General features: G+C 43.2%; 1 protein-coding gene across 1 annotated transcript; it reads right to left on the bottom strand.

Annotated features, from left to right (window-relative positions):
- Positions 1 to 348: 348 nt before the first annotated feature.
- On the bottom strand, positions 349 to 10371 carry LOC118959023 (C->U-editing enzyme APOBEC-2-like). The gene is made up of 4 exons (XM_036974395.2): positions 9956 to 10371; positions 6957 to 7181; positions 4994 to 5302; positions 349 to 1134 (listed from the first exon to the last, which is right to left on the bottom strand). The coding sequence occupies exons 1-3, from the start codon at positions 10300 to 10302 to the stop codon at positions 4999 to 5001; spliced, it is 876 nt and encodes a 291-aa protein (XP_036830290.2). The 5' UTR covers positions 10303 to 10371; the 3' UTR covers positions 349 to 1134; positions 4994 to 4998.
- Positions 10372 to 20841: the final 10470 nt, after the last annotated feature.

Genomic DNA, 20841 nt, shown 5'->3' with positions numbered 1-20841 from the left:
TCTAATCTGTGAATAGTGGCTGATTGGCGCTCGGTTGTCCCATCAGGAGACTAGAGGCAGTCCTCTTAAGAGTAGGCTGGAGATAACTCAACAGCCAAGGGTTTCTGCTCTCAGAGTTCCATGGATTCTAACTGGGTTTTCAACCTATTAGTCGAGATGATTATATGGAAACTTGTAGACCGGGGGGGGGGGGGGGGGAGTATCATTTAAAGGGAAGTATCATTTAAAGGGAAGTAGATGACTTTAGTTGTCACAACAAGAAAAAGGGGTCAACCACATTTATTTCAAATCCAAATTGTCAGTTCTATTTGTGCTAACAATGACTTAAAAATGAGAAAAAGACAACACTTTTAAAACTCCACACTTCTTTATTTTCACTGTGTATAAATAATGTACTTTGCTTAAATTTCTACAGGCAGATCGATATAATCTTGAAGTTGAAATCGTGTGCTCATGCTCACGCTACAATCTCTATTCAGTCTTTCTGTAAGAAATGTTGGATCATTCAATCACTATTTAAAACGAACACCAAGTAACATTCATGTTTTTTTTTTTGCCTCATTAAAATGTGTAAAAGATATTGAACGTATCTCATAACTCACAAATGTTGAATTACTCCTAATAACAATAACAAACATGTCTGTTAATTCTCTAGAACTTAACAGTTTGGGGTATTGTCATGAACAATATCTATATGAATATCCATGCATAGAATATCATTCTAGTCCTCTGGATGACAGAGGCAACATTGGTGCAGTTATGAAACGTCCTTTCAGGACAGAAGGAGAAGGATGAATTATTATAACTTAAATTGTAATAAAATAACTTTTTATACTTGAATTATAACCAATAGTACATAATTGCAAAGCTGTTATCTTGAGGTTGAGGATTGATCCACAGATCCATGTGTCCTGTGAGGACAACCCCAGAATAGCGAGTGGAAGCTGGGACAGAGAGTTCCATGTGGAGGAGGTGGTCTGGAACTGGCTTCATAAAGGCAAACAAACACAGCAGGACGGCTTGACGCACAAGCACACAAACTGCCCTCTGATTGGTTGAGTCCTGTGCACATCACTGAGGACCTTAGATAGTGGAGGTGGCAGGTGATGGGATAATTCTGGGCTGACAACATTCCTGACAGAGAGATCAACAGAGACAGAGAGACAAAAAAGAGAGAGAGAGGAGGGAATGAGCGAGCATTGAAATCCACAACAACTCAAAAGTTATTGATATCGCTTCATCAGAAAGACAGGAATACTACACATCACGCTCTGTTGACTCTAACTAACCTTTAGGCTTTCTCTGAGGATCAGAACCCCAGGGTTGAAGCCCACACTGACTGGTTATGAGGCTGATTGATGACTCTTCTACCCCTTCTCATGGCCCTAACATTCAATGCTTATCGACACCCTGCCTCCATGTATACCCCTGCCTTCCCCTGTATCTCCAGCCTCTCTCCCAAGGCACCTCTCTGCTTCCCCCTGCCTCCCTCTGCCTCTCCCTGCCCCTACCTGATCTGTCTTTTCCAGCCTTTCCTTACCTTCCTGCTTTTCCCCACCTCCCCTGTCTCCATACCTCCCCACCTCCCCTGTCTCTTCCTTTCTCCTCTGCCTCTTCCAGTCTCCCCAGAAATGTTAGCAGCTGCCCCCATTAGGCAGCAGTGGATCAGCCAGGGGAAAACAGTAACTGTATCTGTTTGTCTTTCTCTCTGGCGTCATCCTCGTTGGCTTCATTGTTCTGGCCCCTCACTGGTTTTGCATGAGAAAAATACACATTTCTGAGATCAATGACTGCATCCCTGAATACCTGCATGTGTATTTGTGCCTGCATAAGTGTGCATATGTTGGCCTATGGCCTGTATGTGTGTTCCTCTCCCTCCACCCAATGTGATCACTGCATGATGTCAGCCAGTTTCTCTTTAGTTATACAGTAATATTACAGTAACTCACTGTGATCACTGCATGGTCAGCCAGTTTCTCTTTAGTTATACAGTAATATTACAGTAACTCACTGTGATCACTGCATGATTTCAGCCAGTTTATCTTTAGTTATACTACAGTAATATTGCAGTAACTCACTGTGATCACTGCATGATGTCAGCCAGTTTATCTTTAGTTATACTACAGTAATATTACAGTAAGTCACTGTGATCACTGCATGATGTCAGTCAGTGTATCTAGTTTTACTATAGCAGTGTTCACCGACAATTTCTGAGTCAAGATCACTTTCGCAGTCAAAAAGCAAGGTGAGCTCTACCGCTCAGAAAACAGTTCTGTAGGAATGTGGTTTGTGCAGTAGGCCTCATACATTATCACAGCATATTAACTATATGCCTGGCCTGCCAATATTGTTATTCTCAGACCATATTAAATGTGATAACAAAATAGATCAGTTGGTGTAGAGGCACAGTTGAGCATAAATTAAAATAATTTGCAGATCATTTGCTTTTTTATTTTGCTGGTCTGATGGTACCTGGTCTGATGGTCATGGTACTTTCAAGACAGCTGGGAAAAAAAACAAAATCATGACAACAGTGAACTTCAGGTCGGTCTGAGTTCCCAGATGTCTTGAATGCACTGAAGTCGGAAGTCTGAGATATCCGAGTTGCCAATCGGGCTCCCGAGTGGCACAGCAGTCTAAGGCACTGTGTCTCAGTGCAAAAGGTGTCACTCCCTGGTTCGAATCCAGGCTACACCACATCTGGCTGTGATTGGGAGTCCCATAGGGCGGTGCAAATTGGCACAGCGTTGTCTGGGTTAGGCCGTCACTGTTCTTAACTGACTTGACTAGTTAAATAAAAATATATATATAATAATTTGAACATGGTGTCATGACGTTGGCCTCTTCGGGTATAGCAAGCCCATCCTTGCCTCCTTCAACTAGGCTGCTGTGGTCAGAGGTCGTAAATTCCTGAGAAGACCTCATGGACACACAGTTATAGAGAGTAGTTTTTCATGGAGACAAAGGAAATCCTCCCACCTCACAGAACTCACAGAGGTACGAACACATCTCATGTTTTGGAGAAAGTGTAAAAGATCGGTGAAGAATCCAGCTACGAACTGGTCCATTTGTCACAACTTGGGAAGCTCATGCGAGATGGGTTGGCCACATTACCATAACGCTGTTTATATAATAGCCCCAGATATAAGGTTTACATCTAATTGTTGTATAAGATGAATGAGTGAGTATGATACTGTTTACACAATTTTACAGTGTGATTTTGGACTGTTTAATGAAGGAAAACTCAAAAAGGGAATTGGATTTGAACTAAATCAGAGGACCGCCCCTGAGCCCAATTAGGGTCAGACATCCTGGGACAGCCCTTTCCTGCCATTCCGTATAAAACCCAACTTTGAGAAATTATCACCAGACCGAGCTTTCCTCAATTACGAGATGGCTAAAGGTTGCAGACCATTGCGGAATTCGGTATCATTGAACGCGAAGAACGACAAGCGCCGAAACATCCATTCTATAACGAATGTCACTTTGAACTATCCCCTCTAACCAAGACAGAGAGAGAGAGGGAGAGAGAGAGATGGACAATTCTACAAAATAAAGACTTTTCACCAGCCATCAAGACGACACACTGAGCGTAAATATATATATTGATTGCAATTGTTCCTGAATGAGTGAGCGTTCATGTGTAAAGGATTAGCATTTCAATTGTTATAATTATTAACTCTGTAGTGACTTCTTAGTTGACCCCCACTTCCCCTTTTGTCTAACAAGCCGCCATGCCGGTTTAGCCCACTAGGGCACATCCTCCTATCATTACATTTACCTTTGTTTGTTTGTTTATGCATTTCTGTGAATTACTTAGTTAGTAATAAATAAATTATTTAAGACAATTGATGTATGGGTGACTCATAGTGAAGACTGGGTTCGTGCAGATAACCAACAAATTACGACGTTTGGAATGAGACTAACGTGAGGTAAAGTAAATAATTAATTAATTTGAAGACTAATTGATCAGATCAAATATCTGAAAAGTTATTTTAGGAAATTATAACTTTGTAATCTGAACATTTTTCCTTGGTTCATTTCATAGTTAATTAGTTACGTGATTAATCAGTTGATCGCGTAGTAACTAATTACAGAGAATCTTTGATAAAAACTATCGGTCTTCAGTAAATGATAGTAAAGACACGACAATGGCATTAGTCTCGAGGGAGGGAGAGAGCAGCAGAGGGTCTGCCTCTCACGGTCCCTGCTCTTTCCTCCAGTGAGACTGACTAGAGAGAAGACACAGTCTTCCACCTGAAGGCGAACCACCTCGAGTCACACCGCCTCAGGCACAAATTCATGTTGTTCCTATGACCAGAGAAAGTGAAATACTCCTCGATATTAAAATAGACACGACGAGCTGCTAATAATAATACAAACGCAGGGCTATCTATACACTTGGCTTCGCATACATTGCAGCGGGAGTCGAAGTAGAGAGAAGCTTGTTTTAAGTTTTGTAATAGTGTTGAATAGAAACAGTGTTGACAGTGTTGAATAAAACTCACTCATAAAAACTGCAGCTCTTTGCTATATTTGGCAGGCTCTCTTTGCTGTGCTCTTTGACAGTTACGAAATCTCACGTGGCATCACACTTTGCTGTGGACGGGGTCATGGAAGCTGTAGGTATGCACAGTGATTTGAGATATCCAATTGGCCAGCAAAGTAGATGCACTGGAGTTAGCCACAGATCTCCCCGTCTGCCGTGTAGGCAGAGTTTTTCTATTCAGACAAATGAAATGGTTCAAAATGGGAACACTTTGCCTACCCAGTGTGCAGGGCTTCTGAATCAAGTGCACCAACAGTGCAGCACGAAGAACAAAAGGAGAGCAAGCCTTTAATCGTTGGCTTTTCTACATAAATGTTTGGTGATCTACTAGGAATGCCTTGAAGGTCGACCAGTTGATCGTAATACCACAGTAACTCACAGCGATAACGGCATGATATCGGCCAGATTCTCTAGTCATACTACAGTAACACTACATTAACTCACTGTAGTCACTGCATGATGTCTGCCAGTTTCTCGTGGTAGTACTCGTAGTTGTCCTGGCAGTCCTCCCAGGGGGTGAACGTTAGGTCGTCATTCTCCACAAAAGTGTCCCAGACATAGGTGAAGTCCATGGGTTTCATCATCCTCAGCTTGCACCCTGCTTGAGACAGAGCATTCAGCCCCGCCTGGATGTCTTGATCCTCCCACTCAAAGAGCCGGGCTGAGAAGAGAGTCATCTTGATGCTCTTCCTGGCCTGAAGGGCCTCTGCGATCTTAGCTGCACAGACCGCACAGGGACTGGATGACATGTACCTGGGACAGGGGAGAAGGTAAAATTGAATTAGGCACAGATGATGAGGTCATAGTTAGGGTTCTAATTGTTTCATTAAGTGCTGCTAAATTTCTGTGAAACGAGTCACAGCTCTCTGCGGAGATACTGTATGGACGTGACAGTGTATTTGAGAGAGATTTCACAGGTCACGGTATATTTGAGAGATATGGACCAGGTGACTGTGTGAAGGCCAATAGTTACCAGGTGTATTTCGCAGATATGTGTCTGAGAGATATGTACCAGGAGACCATGTATTTGAGCGATATGTCCCCGATTATAGTGTATTTGATAGATATGTACTAGGAGAAAGTGTGTTTGAGAGATAGGTACCAGGTGACAGTGTACTTGACTGAGTAATACTGTAGATATGTCCCAGGTTACAGTGTATTTGAGAGATATGTCCCAGGTTACAGTGTATTGGAGAGATACATATCAGGTGACAGCGTATTCGAGAGATACTGAAAGCTAACGGTCAAAAGTTTTAGAACATCTACTCATTCAAGGGTTTTTCTTAAAACTTCTTTAGGCTAGGCCCCTTTTTTCTCAATCTCCGCCTGAATGACGTGCCCAAAGTAAACTGCCTGTAGCTCAGGCCGTAAAGCCAGCATATGCATATAATTGGTACCATTGGAAAGACAACAATTTGAAGTTTGTAGAAATATTAAAATAATGGAAGAGAAAATAACACAACAGATATGGTAGGAGATAATCTAAAGAAAAACCAACCAGAAGTTTTTTGAGAGAGACCATGCTCTTACAATGGCAAGTATAAGGGCATACTGAAAATGAGCTCCCAGGATGCAATTCCTATGGCTTCCACAGGGTGTCAGCAGTCTATGTTCAAGGTTTCAGGCTTGTAACTTTAGAAAAAATTAATAAGAAATATCAGTTTTAGTACAGGGACACAGTCTTGTGTTTGCGTGCACCATGAAGACAGGACACACCTGTTAAAATCGGTTTCCTACTGAACATAGTTCTTTCTGTAAGAAATACTATCGTTTGATAAAATTTTAGGGTATCTGAGGAGTATATAGAAACATATTTTGACTTTTTGAAACAAAGTTTAGTGGTAGATTTTCAAATTCCTTTCTCTGCATGTTTTACGAGTGGATTACTCAAATCGATGGCGCCGACTAAACTGACTTTTTGGGATATAAAGAAGGATTTTATCTAACAAAACAACACTACATGTTATAACTGGACCCTTTGGATGACAAATCAGAGGAAGATTTTCAAAAAGTGAATATTTCATCGCTGTTTGTAAATTTATGAAACCTGTGCCAGTGGAAAAATATTTTGATGTGGGGCGCCATCCTCAAACAATCGCATGGCATGTTTTCGCTGTAATAGCTACTGTAAATCAGATAGTACAGTAGGATTAACAAGAATATAAGCTTTCAACCAATATAAGACACTTATATGTACCTAAATGTTAGGTAATATCCATCATTTTTATAATTATTTAGCTGGCTTCAGAAGTTTTCTTAACACCTTTTTGGTTACTACATGATTCCATATGTTATTTCATAATTTTGACGTCTTCACTATTATTCTACAATGGAGAACATTTTTAAAATAAAGAAAAACCCTTGAATGAGTAGGTGTTCTAAAACTTTTGACCTGTAGTGTACGTACCAGGTGATAGTGTATTTGACAGCAGGGTCGTAGTCTGGGAGTGTCTGGAGGAAGAAGGCCTGCTCAGCGTGGGCTCCTGAGTGTTCATCCTCCAGGTAACCTCTCATCAGACCGGCATCAGCCTTCCCTTTGTCCACCAGGTAACACAGGAACGTCTTGTTACGACCTGACGAGTACTCCACGTTCTTGAACTGGAACTTGAATTGGAACGGGTCGATGCGGTCCCTGGATGGAGAGGGAATATGGGGATGGGTTTAATTTAACAAATGGGAGAAGGGTTCTCTACCTTCAGGTCTCTATTCAAGGTTATTTAACCTTGGAACATTTTGTCAACCCAAACGTATATATATAGAAGTGTTTGTTCTAAGAGTACAAGTGTTATACAGTTATCATTACAGAATCACTCCTATAAGGGCCTCCCGAGTGGCGCTGTGGTCTAAGGCACTGCATCGCAGGTGCTAGCTGTGCCACTAGAGATTATGGGTTCGAGTCCAGGCTCAATCACAGCCAGCCGTGTCCAGGGGACCCATGGGGCGGTGTAGAATTGGCCCAGTGTCGTCCGGGTTAGGGGAGGGTTTGGCCGGCAGGGATATTGTTATCCCATTGCGCACCAGAGACTTCCGTGGTGGGCTAGGGACAGTGCACACTGACATGGTCGCCAGGTGTAAGGTGTTTCCTCTGACACATTGGTGCGGCTGGCTTCATGGTTAAGTGGGCATTGTGTCAAGAAGCACTGCGGCTTTGTTGGGTTGTGTTTCAGAGAACGCATGTGCCTCGACCTTTTCCTCTCCTGAGTCCGTGTAACTACCAATTGGGGAGAAAAAGGGGTAAAAAAATGTATATAATAAGAAATGATGTCTTATATCAGACAGACGGGGGTACGCAGGACTAATTTTAGGGTATTGGTGTGGCTTAGCGTGGAATGCCAGCTCTGTATTTTTAGCCTTCTGACTCAATGACCCACATCAACATTAACCATGGCGTCCAGGGCTTTGTGTGGCCCGAGGTGCTCAAGATCACCCCATTGGTACGGTACGTGGTTGGTACTAACTGGACAGGACTACACTATCTAGCTATGGACACAACTCTATTCACAAACCCTGTTCTTAACCTTTATCATCGCCCTAACCCAAAATCAAGAGCAAAAAGCTCATATTTGTGCTCATCTATTTCAATTGTTTTTCCATTTTTACCCTGTCTAGTAATAATCTATGCTACTGTATATTGTGATGTAGTCAGATGGTGAAGGGGAACAGTCGCTTGTTGAATACAATAGTTTTAGTGCCTCACCGTAAACTAGACGAAGTGCATACTACTTTTACGATCATTTATTTCCCAAGCTGTCACAGCTCTTCAGGAGTCCTCTCTGGAAGGCAGGTCCATATCATGACAGGCATTCCGGAAACCTGACCCAGTCCAAATGTTTTGATTATGAGTCAGCTATTTTGTTTGTCTAACCGTAGGCTTTTAATGAATGTCTTGAGTCAACTGTGAAGTGAATACACCAGTAATCACTGAGTAATGCGTAGGCTCTGTCCACAGAAACGGCTGAGGGTTTGTTGTTTGGGCATGTCCTGTTTTAAGAGGGCCGTGTGTTTCAAACTCATAACAGTCTTAATCCCCTTTGACTGGCAGATCTCCTGTTAGTCAGGTTGTGCTCTACCAGACGTGACACTCACAGACACAGAAGCCCTGTCCCAAAAATATGGAGAATGACTCTTTTCTTATCACTTGTTCACCTTCCTTCCGACATGTTGTCGTGCTGGTTTTGATTGCGTTCCTTTTATGTATATTGTCATGCTGGTTTGAACCAAGTCAGGACACTTTCAAGAAGACAACACATCTGAAGTAATAAAAAAAACATAGCTGAAACGCATACAAAGTGGGTGACTGGGAAGTATTACACTTTATCCCTTTGGTTTCGCAACATATGCACCATCTATATTCCATTTGTTGCAGTGTTAACAAATGTAACCCCCATCACAGCCATACCCAAAGGATGACAACAGATCCACCAGATGGAGGGGTGATAAAACAAAATCAGAGGGTATTTCCGGGCTCTGGGCCCTTCAGTCCCAAGATGACCTCCGAAACCAAGACCCTTAAATCTCACCCTAAACAGGAACCCAAACACAGATCATCTCAGAATGGAAAAATCCCCCTGAGCTATATCTGAACCAAGCCCCTCACTGCTGCAACATGACCCACCACGCTAACACACAAACTCACAGGTGATCAACCAATGACTGTGCAACTTTACTATCCAGGCCTCTGGTGGATAACCAATGACTGGGCCGGTTGGAATCTGTGGAGGCATATTTAAGCCCTCAGACATCACTGTGAAGGTAATGATAATGGAACTTCCATACATTTTCTGTCTGGCCTCAATGGGTTGGAAACGATCCAAAACAGTATGCCTTCATTTTGGATTTAATTTGACTTTATGGTAAAACTCAGTGGCTGTGTTCCTACCTAACATTTGACCACTTAGTTAAGAGTTTCACTGCTGTCACAATGTTGAGTCGTATGGACAGACACAACAAAACCACTGTGAACATTCCAGTGTTCAACAGAGTTGTAGAACATTCCACAATGTTCTACAATGTCTTTCAGTGTTTCACAACGTTCTAAAGCCATTTCTTCCCGTCATGTTGGAATGACAGTGGATGTTTCTCTCCAGAGTAGGAAAAGTAACCCTCGCCATCCCTCTAAAGGTCATTTGGCAACACTTTACATTCAGTTCTTTATGCCTACTTTGGTAACAACTACGTTATTACTCAGTTGAACATAGTAACTGCCATATAGAGTAGTAAGTTACTCTGTACTTTGGTAACTACTATGTAACTACTCAGCTGTATTGTAGGAAACAAGACTTGAATAGTAATGATATGAAAGGCAAGTCCCTGGCACTGTATGTATAATGAAATGAGAATGACAGCACACCAGCTGCCGACAACAGACATACAGCACGCACACACATGGTATCTGTTGTCACCCACCCTTCGATGATCTCCCAAGGGGGCAGCTCAATGGGTTCGTACTCCCCATTTTCTCCGTTAGCTTTAGCCGCAGCCGCTTCCCCATTAGCCACGTCTTCGTTAGCTGTGGCTCCCTCTTCCATTGGGACATCTCCGTTCCCCTCCACGTTTTCCCCCACTGCCAGGACCTTCTCCTCCTTCTTCACTAAACTCGACTTAACCTCCCTCTTCATCTCCATCTTCATCTCCGTCTTCACCTCTTTCTTGACCTCTTTCTTGACCTCCACAGTCACCGCTGTCTTTGTCGTCCTCTCTTTCTTCCTCACCAACAGTTTGCTGCTGGCAGCAGCGCCCTTCTTGTCGGCCATGGGGACTGGTCCGGGAATGGTAGTCCTGTGTGTGAGGTGTGTGTGATTGTGAGGTGTGCAGTTGAGTGTGTGTGAGAAGGGGAGGTGGTAAGGGTTTGGGGGTTGAAGCAGAGATAGGGGAAAGAGGACAGGAGAGTTCCAGAGAGATAGAGGAAGGGGGGTAGCAGAGAGAAAGAGAGAGAGATGAGGAGTGGGGTTGAGAGAAAGAGAGAGGAGGGGTAGTAGAGAGAGAGAGAGAAGGAATGAGAGGGAACGAGAGAGAGAAAGAGAGAGAGAGAGAGAGAGAGACAGAGACAGAAAGAGAGAGAGAGAGAGAGAAAGCAGGATAAGGGGACAGACAGGGACAGGGGAGAGGTGGTGCAGACACACTCCGGCAGCTGCTGCTCTAACTCCAGCCAGGTCTATTAAAAGACCCAGGGGGAGGGGATCGGCCCTGACTCCCCCCTGATGCCACCCCCCCACCCCCCTGATTCCCCTCTGTTGTGGCAGGAGGGAGGGGGAAGCGGGGAGGGACCCCAAGGGGGGGCAAAGGCTTGATAGGGATTTATTGTGTACGATGTAACATGAGAGCCTTGATTAATGTGTTTGTTATTGCAGGGGGATGGTTATAAAGATGGAAGTGGGGAGCCGGGTTTGTACACTGAGTGCACAAAACATTTGGAACAAATCAAATCAAACTCTATTTGTCACAAGGGTAGACCTTACCATGAAATGCTTACTTTACAAGCCCTTAATCAACAATGCAGTTCAGGAAGAGTTAAGAAAATATTTACCAAATAAACTAAAGTAAAAAATAATAAAAAGTAACACAATAACATAACAATAACGAGGCTATATATAGGGGGTACCGGTACCGAGTCAGTGTGCAGGGGTGCAGGTTAGTTGAGGTAATTTGTACATGTAGGTAGGGGTGAAGTCATAGATAATAAACAGCGAGTAGCAGCTGTGTACACAACAAATAGGGGGGGGGGGTCGTCAATGTAATTGTCCGTTGGCCATTTTTAATTGTTCAGCATTCTTATGGCTTGGGGGTAGAAGCCGTTGAGTAGCCTTTTGCTCCTAGACTTGGCGGTCTGGTACCACTTGCCATGTGGTAGCAGAGAAAACAGTCTTATGACTTGGGTGACTGGAGTCTCTGACAATTTTATGGGTGTTCCTCTGACACCACCTATTATATAGGTCCTGGATGGCAGGAAGCTTGACCCCAGTGATGTACTGGGCCGTAAGCACTACCCTCTGTAGCGCCTTACGGTCAGATGCCGAGCAGTTGCCATACCAGGCGGTGATGCAAACGATCAGGATGCTCTCGGTGGTGCAGCTGTAGAACTTTTGAGGATCTGGGGACCCAAGTCAAATCTTTTCAATCTCCTAAGGAGGAAAAGGTTTTGTCATGCCCTCTTCACAACTGTATTGGTGTGTTTGGACCATGATAGTTTGTTGTTGATGTGGACACCAAGGAACATGAAATTCTCAACCCGCTCCACTACAGCCCCATTGATGTTAATGGGGGCATGTTTGGCCCGACTTTTTTTGTAGTTTGTGTACCAAACTCACTAAAAGTGACTAAAAGTGGCAGTAATAAAACCTCTCTTGAAAAAGCCAAACCTTGACCCAGAAAATATAAAAAAAATATCAGCCTATATCGAATCTTCCATTCCTCTCAAAATTTTTAGAAAAGGCTGTTGCGCAGCAATTCAATGCCTACCTGAAGACAAACAATGTATACGAAATGCTTCAGTCTGGTTTTAGACCCCATCATAGCACTGAGACTGCACTTGTGAAGGTGGTAAATTACCTTTTAATGGCATCAGACTGAGGCTCTGCATCTGTCCTTGTGCCCCTAGACCTTAGTGCTGCTTTTGATGCCATCGATCACCACATTCCTTTGGAGAGATTGGAAACCCAAATTGATCTACACGGACAAGTTCTGGCCTGATTTAGATCTTATCTGTCGGAAAGACATCAATTTGTCTCTGTGAATGGTTTGTCCTCTGACAAATCAACTGTAAATGTTGGTGTTCCTCAAGGTTCCGTTTTAGGACCACTATTGTTTTCACTAAATATTTTACCTCTTGGGGATGTCATTCGAAAACATAATGTTACTTTCACTGCTATGCAGATGACACACAGCTGTACATTTCAACGAAACATGGTGAAGCCCCAAAGTTGCCCTCGCTAGAAGCCTGTGTTTCAGACATAAGGAAGTGGATGGCTGCAAACTTTATACTTTTAAACTCGGACAAAACATAGATGCTTGTTCTAGGTCTCATGAAACAAAGAGATCTTCTGTTGAATCTGACAATTAATCTTAATGGTTGTACAGTTGTCTCAAATAAAACTGTGAAGGACCTCGGCGTTACTCTGGACCCTGATCTCTCTTTTGACAAACATATCAAGACTGTTTCAAGGACAGCTTTTTTCCATCTACGTAACATTGTAAAAAATCAGAAACTTTCTGTCCAAAAATGACGCATAAAAATGTATCCATGCTTTTGTTACTTCTAGGTTAGACTACTGCAATGCTCTACTTTCCGGCTACCCGAATAAAGCACTAAATAAACTGCATTTAGTGCTAAATACGGCTGCTAGAATCCTGACTAGAACCAACATTTTTTATCATATTAGTCCAGTGCTAGCCTCCCAACGCTGGCTTCCTGTCAAGCCAAGGGCTGATTTCAAGGTTTTACTGCTAACCTACAAAGCATTACATGGGCTTGCTCCTACGTATCTCTCTGATTTGGTCCTGCCGTACATACCTACACGTACGCTACGGTCACAAGACCCAGGCCTCCTAATTGTCCCTAGAATTTCTAAGCAAACAGCTGGAGGCAGGGCTTTCTCCTATAGAGCTCCATTTTTATGGAAGGGTCTGCCTACCCATGTGAGAGACGCAAACTCGGTCTCAACCTTTAAGTCTTTACTGAAGACTCATCTCTTCAGTGGGTCATATGATTGAGTGTAGTCTGGCCCAGGAGAGTGAAGGTGAACGGAAAGGCTCTGGAGCAACAAACCGCCCTTGCTGTCTCTGCCTGGCCGGTTCCCCTCTTTCCACTGGGATTCTCTGCCTCTAACCCTATTACAGGGGCTGAGTCACTGGCTTACTGGTGCTCTTTCATGCCGTCCCTAGGAGGGTTGCGTCACTTGAGTGGGTTGAGTCACTGATGTGATCTTCCTGTCTGGGTTGGCACCCCCCCTTGGGAGATCTTTGTGGGCTATACTCGGCCTTGTCTCAGGATGTTAAGTTGGTGGTTGAAGATATCCCTCTAGTGGTGTGGGGGCTGTGCTTTGGCAAAGTGGGTGGGGTTATATCCTTCCTGTTTGGCCCTGTCCGGGGGTATCATCGGATGGGGCCACAGTGTCTCCTGACCCCTCCTGTCTCAGCCTCCAGTATTTATGCTGCAGTAGTTTATGTGTCAGGGGGCTAGGGTCAGTTTGTTATATCTGGAGTACTTCTCCTGTCCTATCCGGTGTCCTGTGTGAATTTAAGTATGCTCTCTTTAATTCTCTCTTTCTCTCTTTCTTTCTCTCTCTCGGAGGACCTGAGCCCTCAGGACTACCTGGCATGATGACTCCTTGCTGTCCCCAGTCCACCTGGCTGTGCTGCTGCTCCAGTCTCAACTGTTCTGCCTGTGATTATTATCTGACCATGCTGGTCATTTATGAACATTTGAACATCTTGGCCATGTTCTGTTATAATCTCCACCCGGCACAGCCAGAAGAGGACTGGCCACCCCACATAGCCTGGTTCCTCTCTAAGTTTCTTCCTAGGTTTTGGCATGTCTAGGGAGTTTTTCCTAGCCACCCTGCTTCTACACCTGCATTGCTTGCTGTTTGGGGTTTTAGGCTGGGTTTCTGTACAGCACTTTGAGATATCAGCTGATGTATGAAGGGCTATATAAATTAATTTGATTTGATTTGGTCAGTAAACTTAATGATGGTGTTGGAGTCGCGTTTGGCCAAGGAGCCGTGGGTGAACAGGCAGTACAGTATGGGACTAAGTACACACCCCTGAGAGGCCCCAGTGTTGAGGATCAGCGTGGCAGACATGTTCTTGCCTACCCTTACCACCTGGGGGAGGCCTGTCAGGAAGTCCAGGATCCAGTTGCAGAGGGAGGTGTTTAGTCCCGGGGTCCTTAGCTTAGTGATGTACTTCGTAGGCACTATGGTGTTGAATGCTGAGCTGTAGTCAATGAACAGCATTCTCATACAGGTGTTCCCTTTGTCCAAGTGGGAAACGGCAGTGCGGAGTGCGATTGAGATTCCGTCATCTGTGAATCTGTTGGGGCGACATGCGAATTGGAGTGGGTCTAGGGTATCCGGGAGGATGCTGTTGATGTGAGCCATGAGCAGCCTTTCAAGGCATTTCATGGCTACCAACATGAGTGCTATGGGGTGGAAATCATTTGTGGACTGGGGGGTGGACCATGGTGGACTGCTTGAAACATGTTGGTATTGCAGATTCAGTCGGGGAGAGGTTGAACATTTCAGTGATGACACTTGCCAGTTGGTCCACGCATGCTTTGAGCACACGTCCTGGTATCCATCTAGCCCCACGGCTTTGTGAATGTTGACCTGTTTAAAGGTCTTGCTCACATCGGCTACCGAGAGCGTTATCACAAAGTCATCCAGAGCAGCTGGTGCTCTCGTGCATGCTTCAGTGTTGCTTGCCTTGAAAGCGTGTATAAAGGGCATTTAGCTCGTGTGGTAGGCTTCCGTCACTGTGCAGCTTGCGTCTGGGTTTCCCTTTGTAGTATGTAATAGTTTTCAAGCCCTGCCACAACCGACGAGCGTCAGAGCCGGTGTAGTAGGATTCAATCTTAATCCTGTATTGATGCTTTGCTTGTTTGATGGTTCGTCTCAGGGCATAGCAGGATTTCTTTTTTTTTTTTTTTTTATTCTTTTTTTTATTTTATTATTTTAAACAAACTTACAAACAGAAATTAAACAAAAAAGCTCAGTTTAAACCATAGCAGGATTTCTTATAAGCGTCCGGATTAATGTCCCGCTGCGGCAGCTCTAGCCTATAGCTCGATGCAGGCTTCGGGTTGAGATATGTACGTACGGTCACTGTGGGGACGACGTCGCCGATGCACTTATTGATGAAGCCGATGACTGAGGTGGTATACTCCTTAATGTCATTAGATGAATCCCGGAACATATTCCAGTCTGTGCTAGCAACACAGTCCTGTAGCGTAGCATCCATGTCATCTGACCACTTCCGTATTGAGTGAGTTACTGGTACTTCCTGCTTTGGTTTTCGCTTGTAAGCAGGAATCAGGAGGATATAATTATGGTCAGATGTGCCAAATGGACGGTGGGGGAGAGCTTTGTATGCATCTCTGTGTGTGGAGTAAAGGTGGTCTAGAGTTTTTTTTCCTCTGGTTGCACATGTGACATGCTGGTAAAAATTTGGTAAAACTGATTTAAGTTTGCCTGCGTTAAAGTCCTCGGCCACTAAGATCGCCGCATCTGGATGAGCATCTTATTTTTTGCTTACGGCCTTATAGAGTTGGTTGAGTACTGTCTTAGTGCCATCATCGGTCTGTGGTGGAAAATATACAGCTACAAATAATATAGATGAGAACTCTCTTGGTAGATAGTGTGGTCTACAGCTTATTATAAGGTACTCTACTTCAGGTGAGCAATACCTCTAGACTTCTTTAATATTACACATCGCGCACCAGCTGTTACTGACAAAAAGATGTAGCTTCTCTGTTCTGCCGCTACATGGAAAATCCCGCCAGCTCTATTACACCTGTCCTTTCCATTACATAGACTGACTAGGTGAATCCAGGTGACATTTCTGATCCCTTATTGATGTCACTTGTTAAATCCACTTCAGTTAGTGTACATGAAGGGGAGGATACAGGTTAAAGAAGGATTTTTAAACCTTGAAACAATTGAGACATGGATTGTGTATGTGTGCCATTCAGAGGGGGAATGGGCAAGACTAAATATTGAAGTTCCTTTGAACTGTGTATGCTAGTAGGTGCCAGGCACTGCTGGGTTTTTATTCTCAACAGTTTCCCGTGTGTATCATGAATGGTCCACTACCCAAAGGACATCCAGGCAACTTGACCCAACGTTGGGAAGCATTGGCGTCAACAAGGGCCAGAATCCCTGTGGAATGCTTTCGACACCTTGTAGTCCATGTCCTGACGAATTGATGCTGTATCTGAGGACAAAAGGGGATGCAACGCAATATTAGGAGTGTGTTCCTAATGTTTTGTACACTCAGTGCATGATGTGTACCATATGGGTTTGCAAGTGAATATAATAAAATAAACATTAAACCTGTTTACTTTCAATTGCTTTCACAGCCTTAGCCTTGGCACCCTGAACATACCATCAACAGCAAAGTAAACTACAATTTCATATTCACATGTGTCGTAGCTTAAGCCCTACTTTACATCCTCTGAGGTTTTTGTGGGTTTTGTCTAGAAGGGATACAGCTTTTGTCAAAATGTACTTTTCGTAGCAGGTTTAGGAGAACTTACGCAGCAGGTTAAGAGAACTAGCGTAGCAGGTTAGGATAATTAGGTGAAATGCTAAAAAAAATATGCTTTTGAAGTCAAATTTTACAAAAGCTGTATCCCGTCTAGAGTTTTTGTGTTATGCCCGCATTTGGTTGAGACACAACATGCTCTTGAATAAAGGGTGGGTGTCATTTCAATCATGGAAATATAATTCATAGAATGGATCTATACCTTCAGACCACTGCAATTAAGCTGGTACACCATTGAAATTGAAATGTAATGTTAACTTCTAATTACTGACACAAAGATGGCCGCCAGTTCCCTCACCTTCGGATGTCAAGTTAAATGGTAATGTCTATTCTATTATCTATGTTTCTATGATTTCAATAGGTTTCCTATGGAGGGTTGACATTATAATTTAAAACAAAAGATATTCCCATTCAAGTCAACAGTCTCTGATGTGTGGACCTCCAACCATTTAAAAGACAAAAATGTTTGTACATTTCTCAGGCAAAACATGAAACCCACCCGTATTCAAAAGCTTGTTGAGCATGGCGGACACAACACAAAATCATCAGACGATGTCAATAAGGGTCTAAGCACCGTGCTTTTAGATAATTGACGTTTAATTAAACAGTTTGACGACCCTGTTTGTAAGCTTGTAAATTATATCAATCGCAACCATGTATCTTTTCCTGTGATGCAGACATCGTGTCTCACGGTGCAGAAGTACGCTTTCTGAGTACTTCTACAATGAGCAAATAGTATGGAAGGTTTTGTTCAAATCAAAAGGGCTGCTGTCAAAAAGTGATTGAATTCAAATGGATTTACCCAACACTGAATTCAAATGGATGTACCCAACACTGAATTCAAATGGATGTACCCATCACTGAATTCAAATGGATTTAGCCAACAGTAAATCTGTCTCTGTGTAACTTAATGCTGAAGGGGTTTTTCCCATCTCCAACACCACCTGCCCTGCTCCCAGCTCCCTAAACGGTGCTCTCAGGGTTATATGTGGCGCTGCAAAATGCCAAATGGCGAACAGAATTAGCCAGTCAGTCACCATTGAAACATACAGTCAAATAGTCAACCACTGAATATAGTCCTGATATCAGCTCTATTTTACACCAATGATGCTATGATGATTAAATTATCCTCATATTAAATTCTGCTTTGATGGGATTTGAAGTTTGGAGTTTGATGCCATTACAGCATTAGCGGGTAGTTTAAAACTGTCATGCACTTTCATGACTCTTCCACTAGGGGGGAGTATGAATGTGTCTGTGTACAGTAGTTACAAGAAGAGGACAGTTCATTGCCTATGATTTAAGGAGCCATTCTCTCCTTCTTTCACTATTTCTCTCTCTCTCTCTCTCTCTCTCTCTCTCCCTCTCTCCCTCTCTCTCTCCCTCTCTCTCTCTCTCTCTCTCTCTCTCTCTCTCTCTCTCTCTCTCTCTCTCTCTCTCTCTCTCTCTCTCTCTCTCTCTCTCCCTCCCTCCCTCCCTCCCTCCCTCCCTCCCTCCCTGGTTGTTAGCCTCGTATGAACCCTCCTGGTCTCGCCAGCTTTCACTCTGTTTCGCTACACGGTAACACAATGTAAATTGGCGAGATTAGGATGGTTCGTACGAGGCTAATAACCCACACCTCTCAAGAATGAACAAACAAGATTGCAAATGGATAGTAGTCTAGATCAGGGTTTTCCAAACTCGGTCCTTGCCCCCCCCCCCCCCCCCCCCCCCAAGTTTAGTTTTTTACCCTAGCCCTACACAGCTGATTCAAATAATCCAAGCTTGATGATAAGTTTGTTACTTGAATCAACTGTGTAGTGCTGGGGGACAGAGTTTGGGAAACCCTGGTCTAGACCATGGTGAGATAAGAGCTCACTAGAAGATGAACGCAGACGTTGATTTTCTATACAATTGAAATTCAATAGAAACTTTGTCTAAGAGCCCGTCTGAGACCAATGTGATTTGACCTTGCAGCAGTTGAGCCTGACTTTTTGAGGCTTCAGGCAAGGTTTCGCCTAAATAATATACATCTCAATTTGATAGAGAAGCACAAAGGAAAGAGAAAGGGAAGTAGATCACACAGACAGACAGACAGACAGACAGACACACGCACGGACACAGACACACACACACACACACACGCACACACACACACACACACACACATTCACACACACAAACCAGATGAGGTAATTTCAAACATTTGTGGTTGTGTTGACCATGCTAATCTGTACCGAGATTCTCAGGCATTACACCACATGACTGTGTGATCATTAACCAGGTAGGCATGGTCAGAGAGCTGTAGCCCCCCTCTCTTCTCTCAGGCTAGGTTCTGTTTTCACGGCCCTTTCTTTCTCTCCTTTTCCTTCTTTCATTCTTACTCTCTTTCTCACTCTTGTTTTCTACCTTTCTCTCTCTCTCTCTCTCTCTCTAATTCCCCCTCTCTTTCTCTCTCTCTCTCTCTCTCTCTCTCTCTCTCTCTCAATGAAATTCAATTCAAAGGGCTTTATTGGCATGGGAAACATATGTTTCCATTGTCAAAGCAAATGAAATAGACAATAAACAAAAGGGAAATGAACAAACAACACATTAGTGAACATTATACTCACAAAAAGTTTTAAAAGAACATAGGCATTGCAAATGTTATATTATTGTCTCTGTACAGTATCGTAACAATGTGCAAGTAGTTGAAGTATGACGGAGAAAATAAATAAACAGATAAATTCAAGGTTGTATTTAGAATGTTGTTTGTGCTCCCTTTTGTCATGGCAACGGGCCACAAATCTTGCTGCTGTGAAGGCACACTGCAGTATTTCACCTAGTAGATATGGGAGTTTATCAATGTTTTATTTGTTTTCAAATTCTTTATGGCTCTGTGTGATCTATGGGAAATATGTGTCTCTAATGTGGTCTTACATTTGGCAGGAGGTTAGGAAGTGTGGCTCAGTTTCCACCTTATTCTTTGGGCAGTGTGCACATAGCCTGTCATCTCTCGAGTTCTGCCTATGGCCGCCTCTCTCAATAGCAAGGCTATTCTCACTGAGTCTGTACATAGTCAAGGATTTTCTTAATTTAGGGTATGTCACAGTGATTAAGTATTCTGACACTGTAACTCTCTGTTTAGGGCCAGATAGCATTCCAATTTGGTCAGTTCTTTGGTTGATTCTTTCCAGTATGTCAAATAATTATATTTTTGCTTTCTCATAATTTGGTTTGATCTAAATGTGTTTCTGTCCTGGGGCTCTGTGGTGCCTGTTTGTGAACAGAGCCCCAGAACCAGCTGGCTGAGGAGACTCTTCTCTAGGTTCATCTCTCTGTAGGTGAGGGCTTTGTGGTGGAATGTGTGGCCATTGCTTCCTTTTAGATGGTTCTAGAATTGAACAGCTCTTTTCTGGATTTTGATAACTAGTGGGTATAGTCCTAATTCTGCTCTGCATACATTGTTTGGGGCTTTGCAATCAATTGGGTGTTTGTCACATTTTGTGAATTATTGGTTGGTGAGTGGACCCCAGACCTCACAACCATAGAGGGCAATGGGTTCGATAACTGATTGAAGTAGCCAGATCCATTATTATGGATTGGGGTAATCAGGCCTTGTTTCCAAATATTAGGGAAGATGCCAAGATAATGCTGAGGATAATGTTGAAGAGTTGAAGAATAGCCACTTTGAATTTGTGATCTGTATAGTTAATCATTTTGTATAGTATATCATCAACACCGCAGGCCTTTTTGGGTTGGAGGGTTTGTATTTTGTTCTATATGTAATTCGAGAAACCAGTGGGTTCTGGTAGTCTTTAATAGCCAAATCTATGTTTTTGTTATTCGTTCCTTGTTATATGCACAAAGTTGGAGAAGTGGTTTATCCATACATCTCCATTTTGGATAGATAGCTCTTTGTGTTGTTGTTTGTTTAGTGTGGTCCACTTTTCCCCAGAAGTGATTTGATTCTATGGATTCTTCAATCACAATGAGCTGTTTTCTGTCATGCTGTTCCTTCTTTTTTCTTAGTGTATTTCTGTATTATTTTAGTGTTTTACCATAGTGAAGGCATA

The sequence above is a fragment of the Oncorhynchus mykiss genome, chromosome 17, assembly GCF_057628025.1.
Source record: "Oncorhynchus mykiss isolate SJ-2025 chromosome 17, ASM5762802v1, whole genome shotgun sequence".
Classification (NCBI taxonomy): domain Eukaryota; kingdom Metazoa; phylum Chordata; class Actinopteri; order Salmoniformes; family Salmonidae; genus Oncorhynchus; species Oncorhynchus mykiss.
This window is presented reverse-complemented; position numbering and strand designations above follow the sequence as displayed.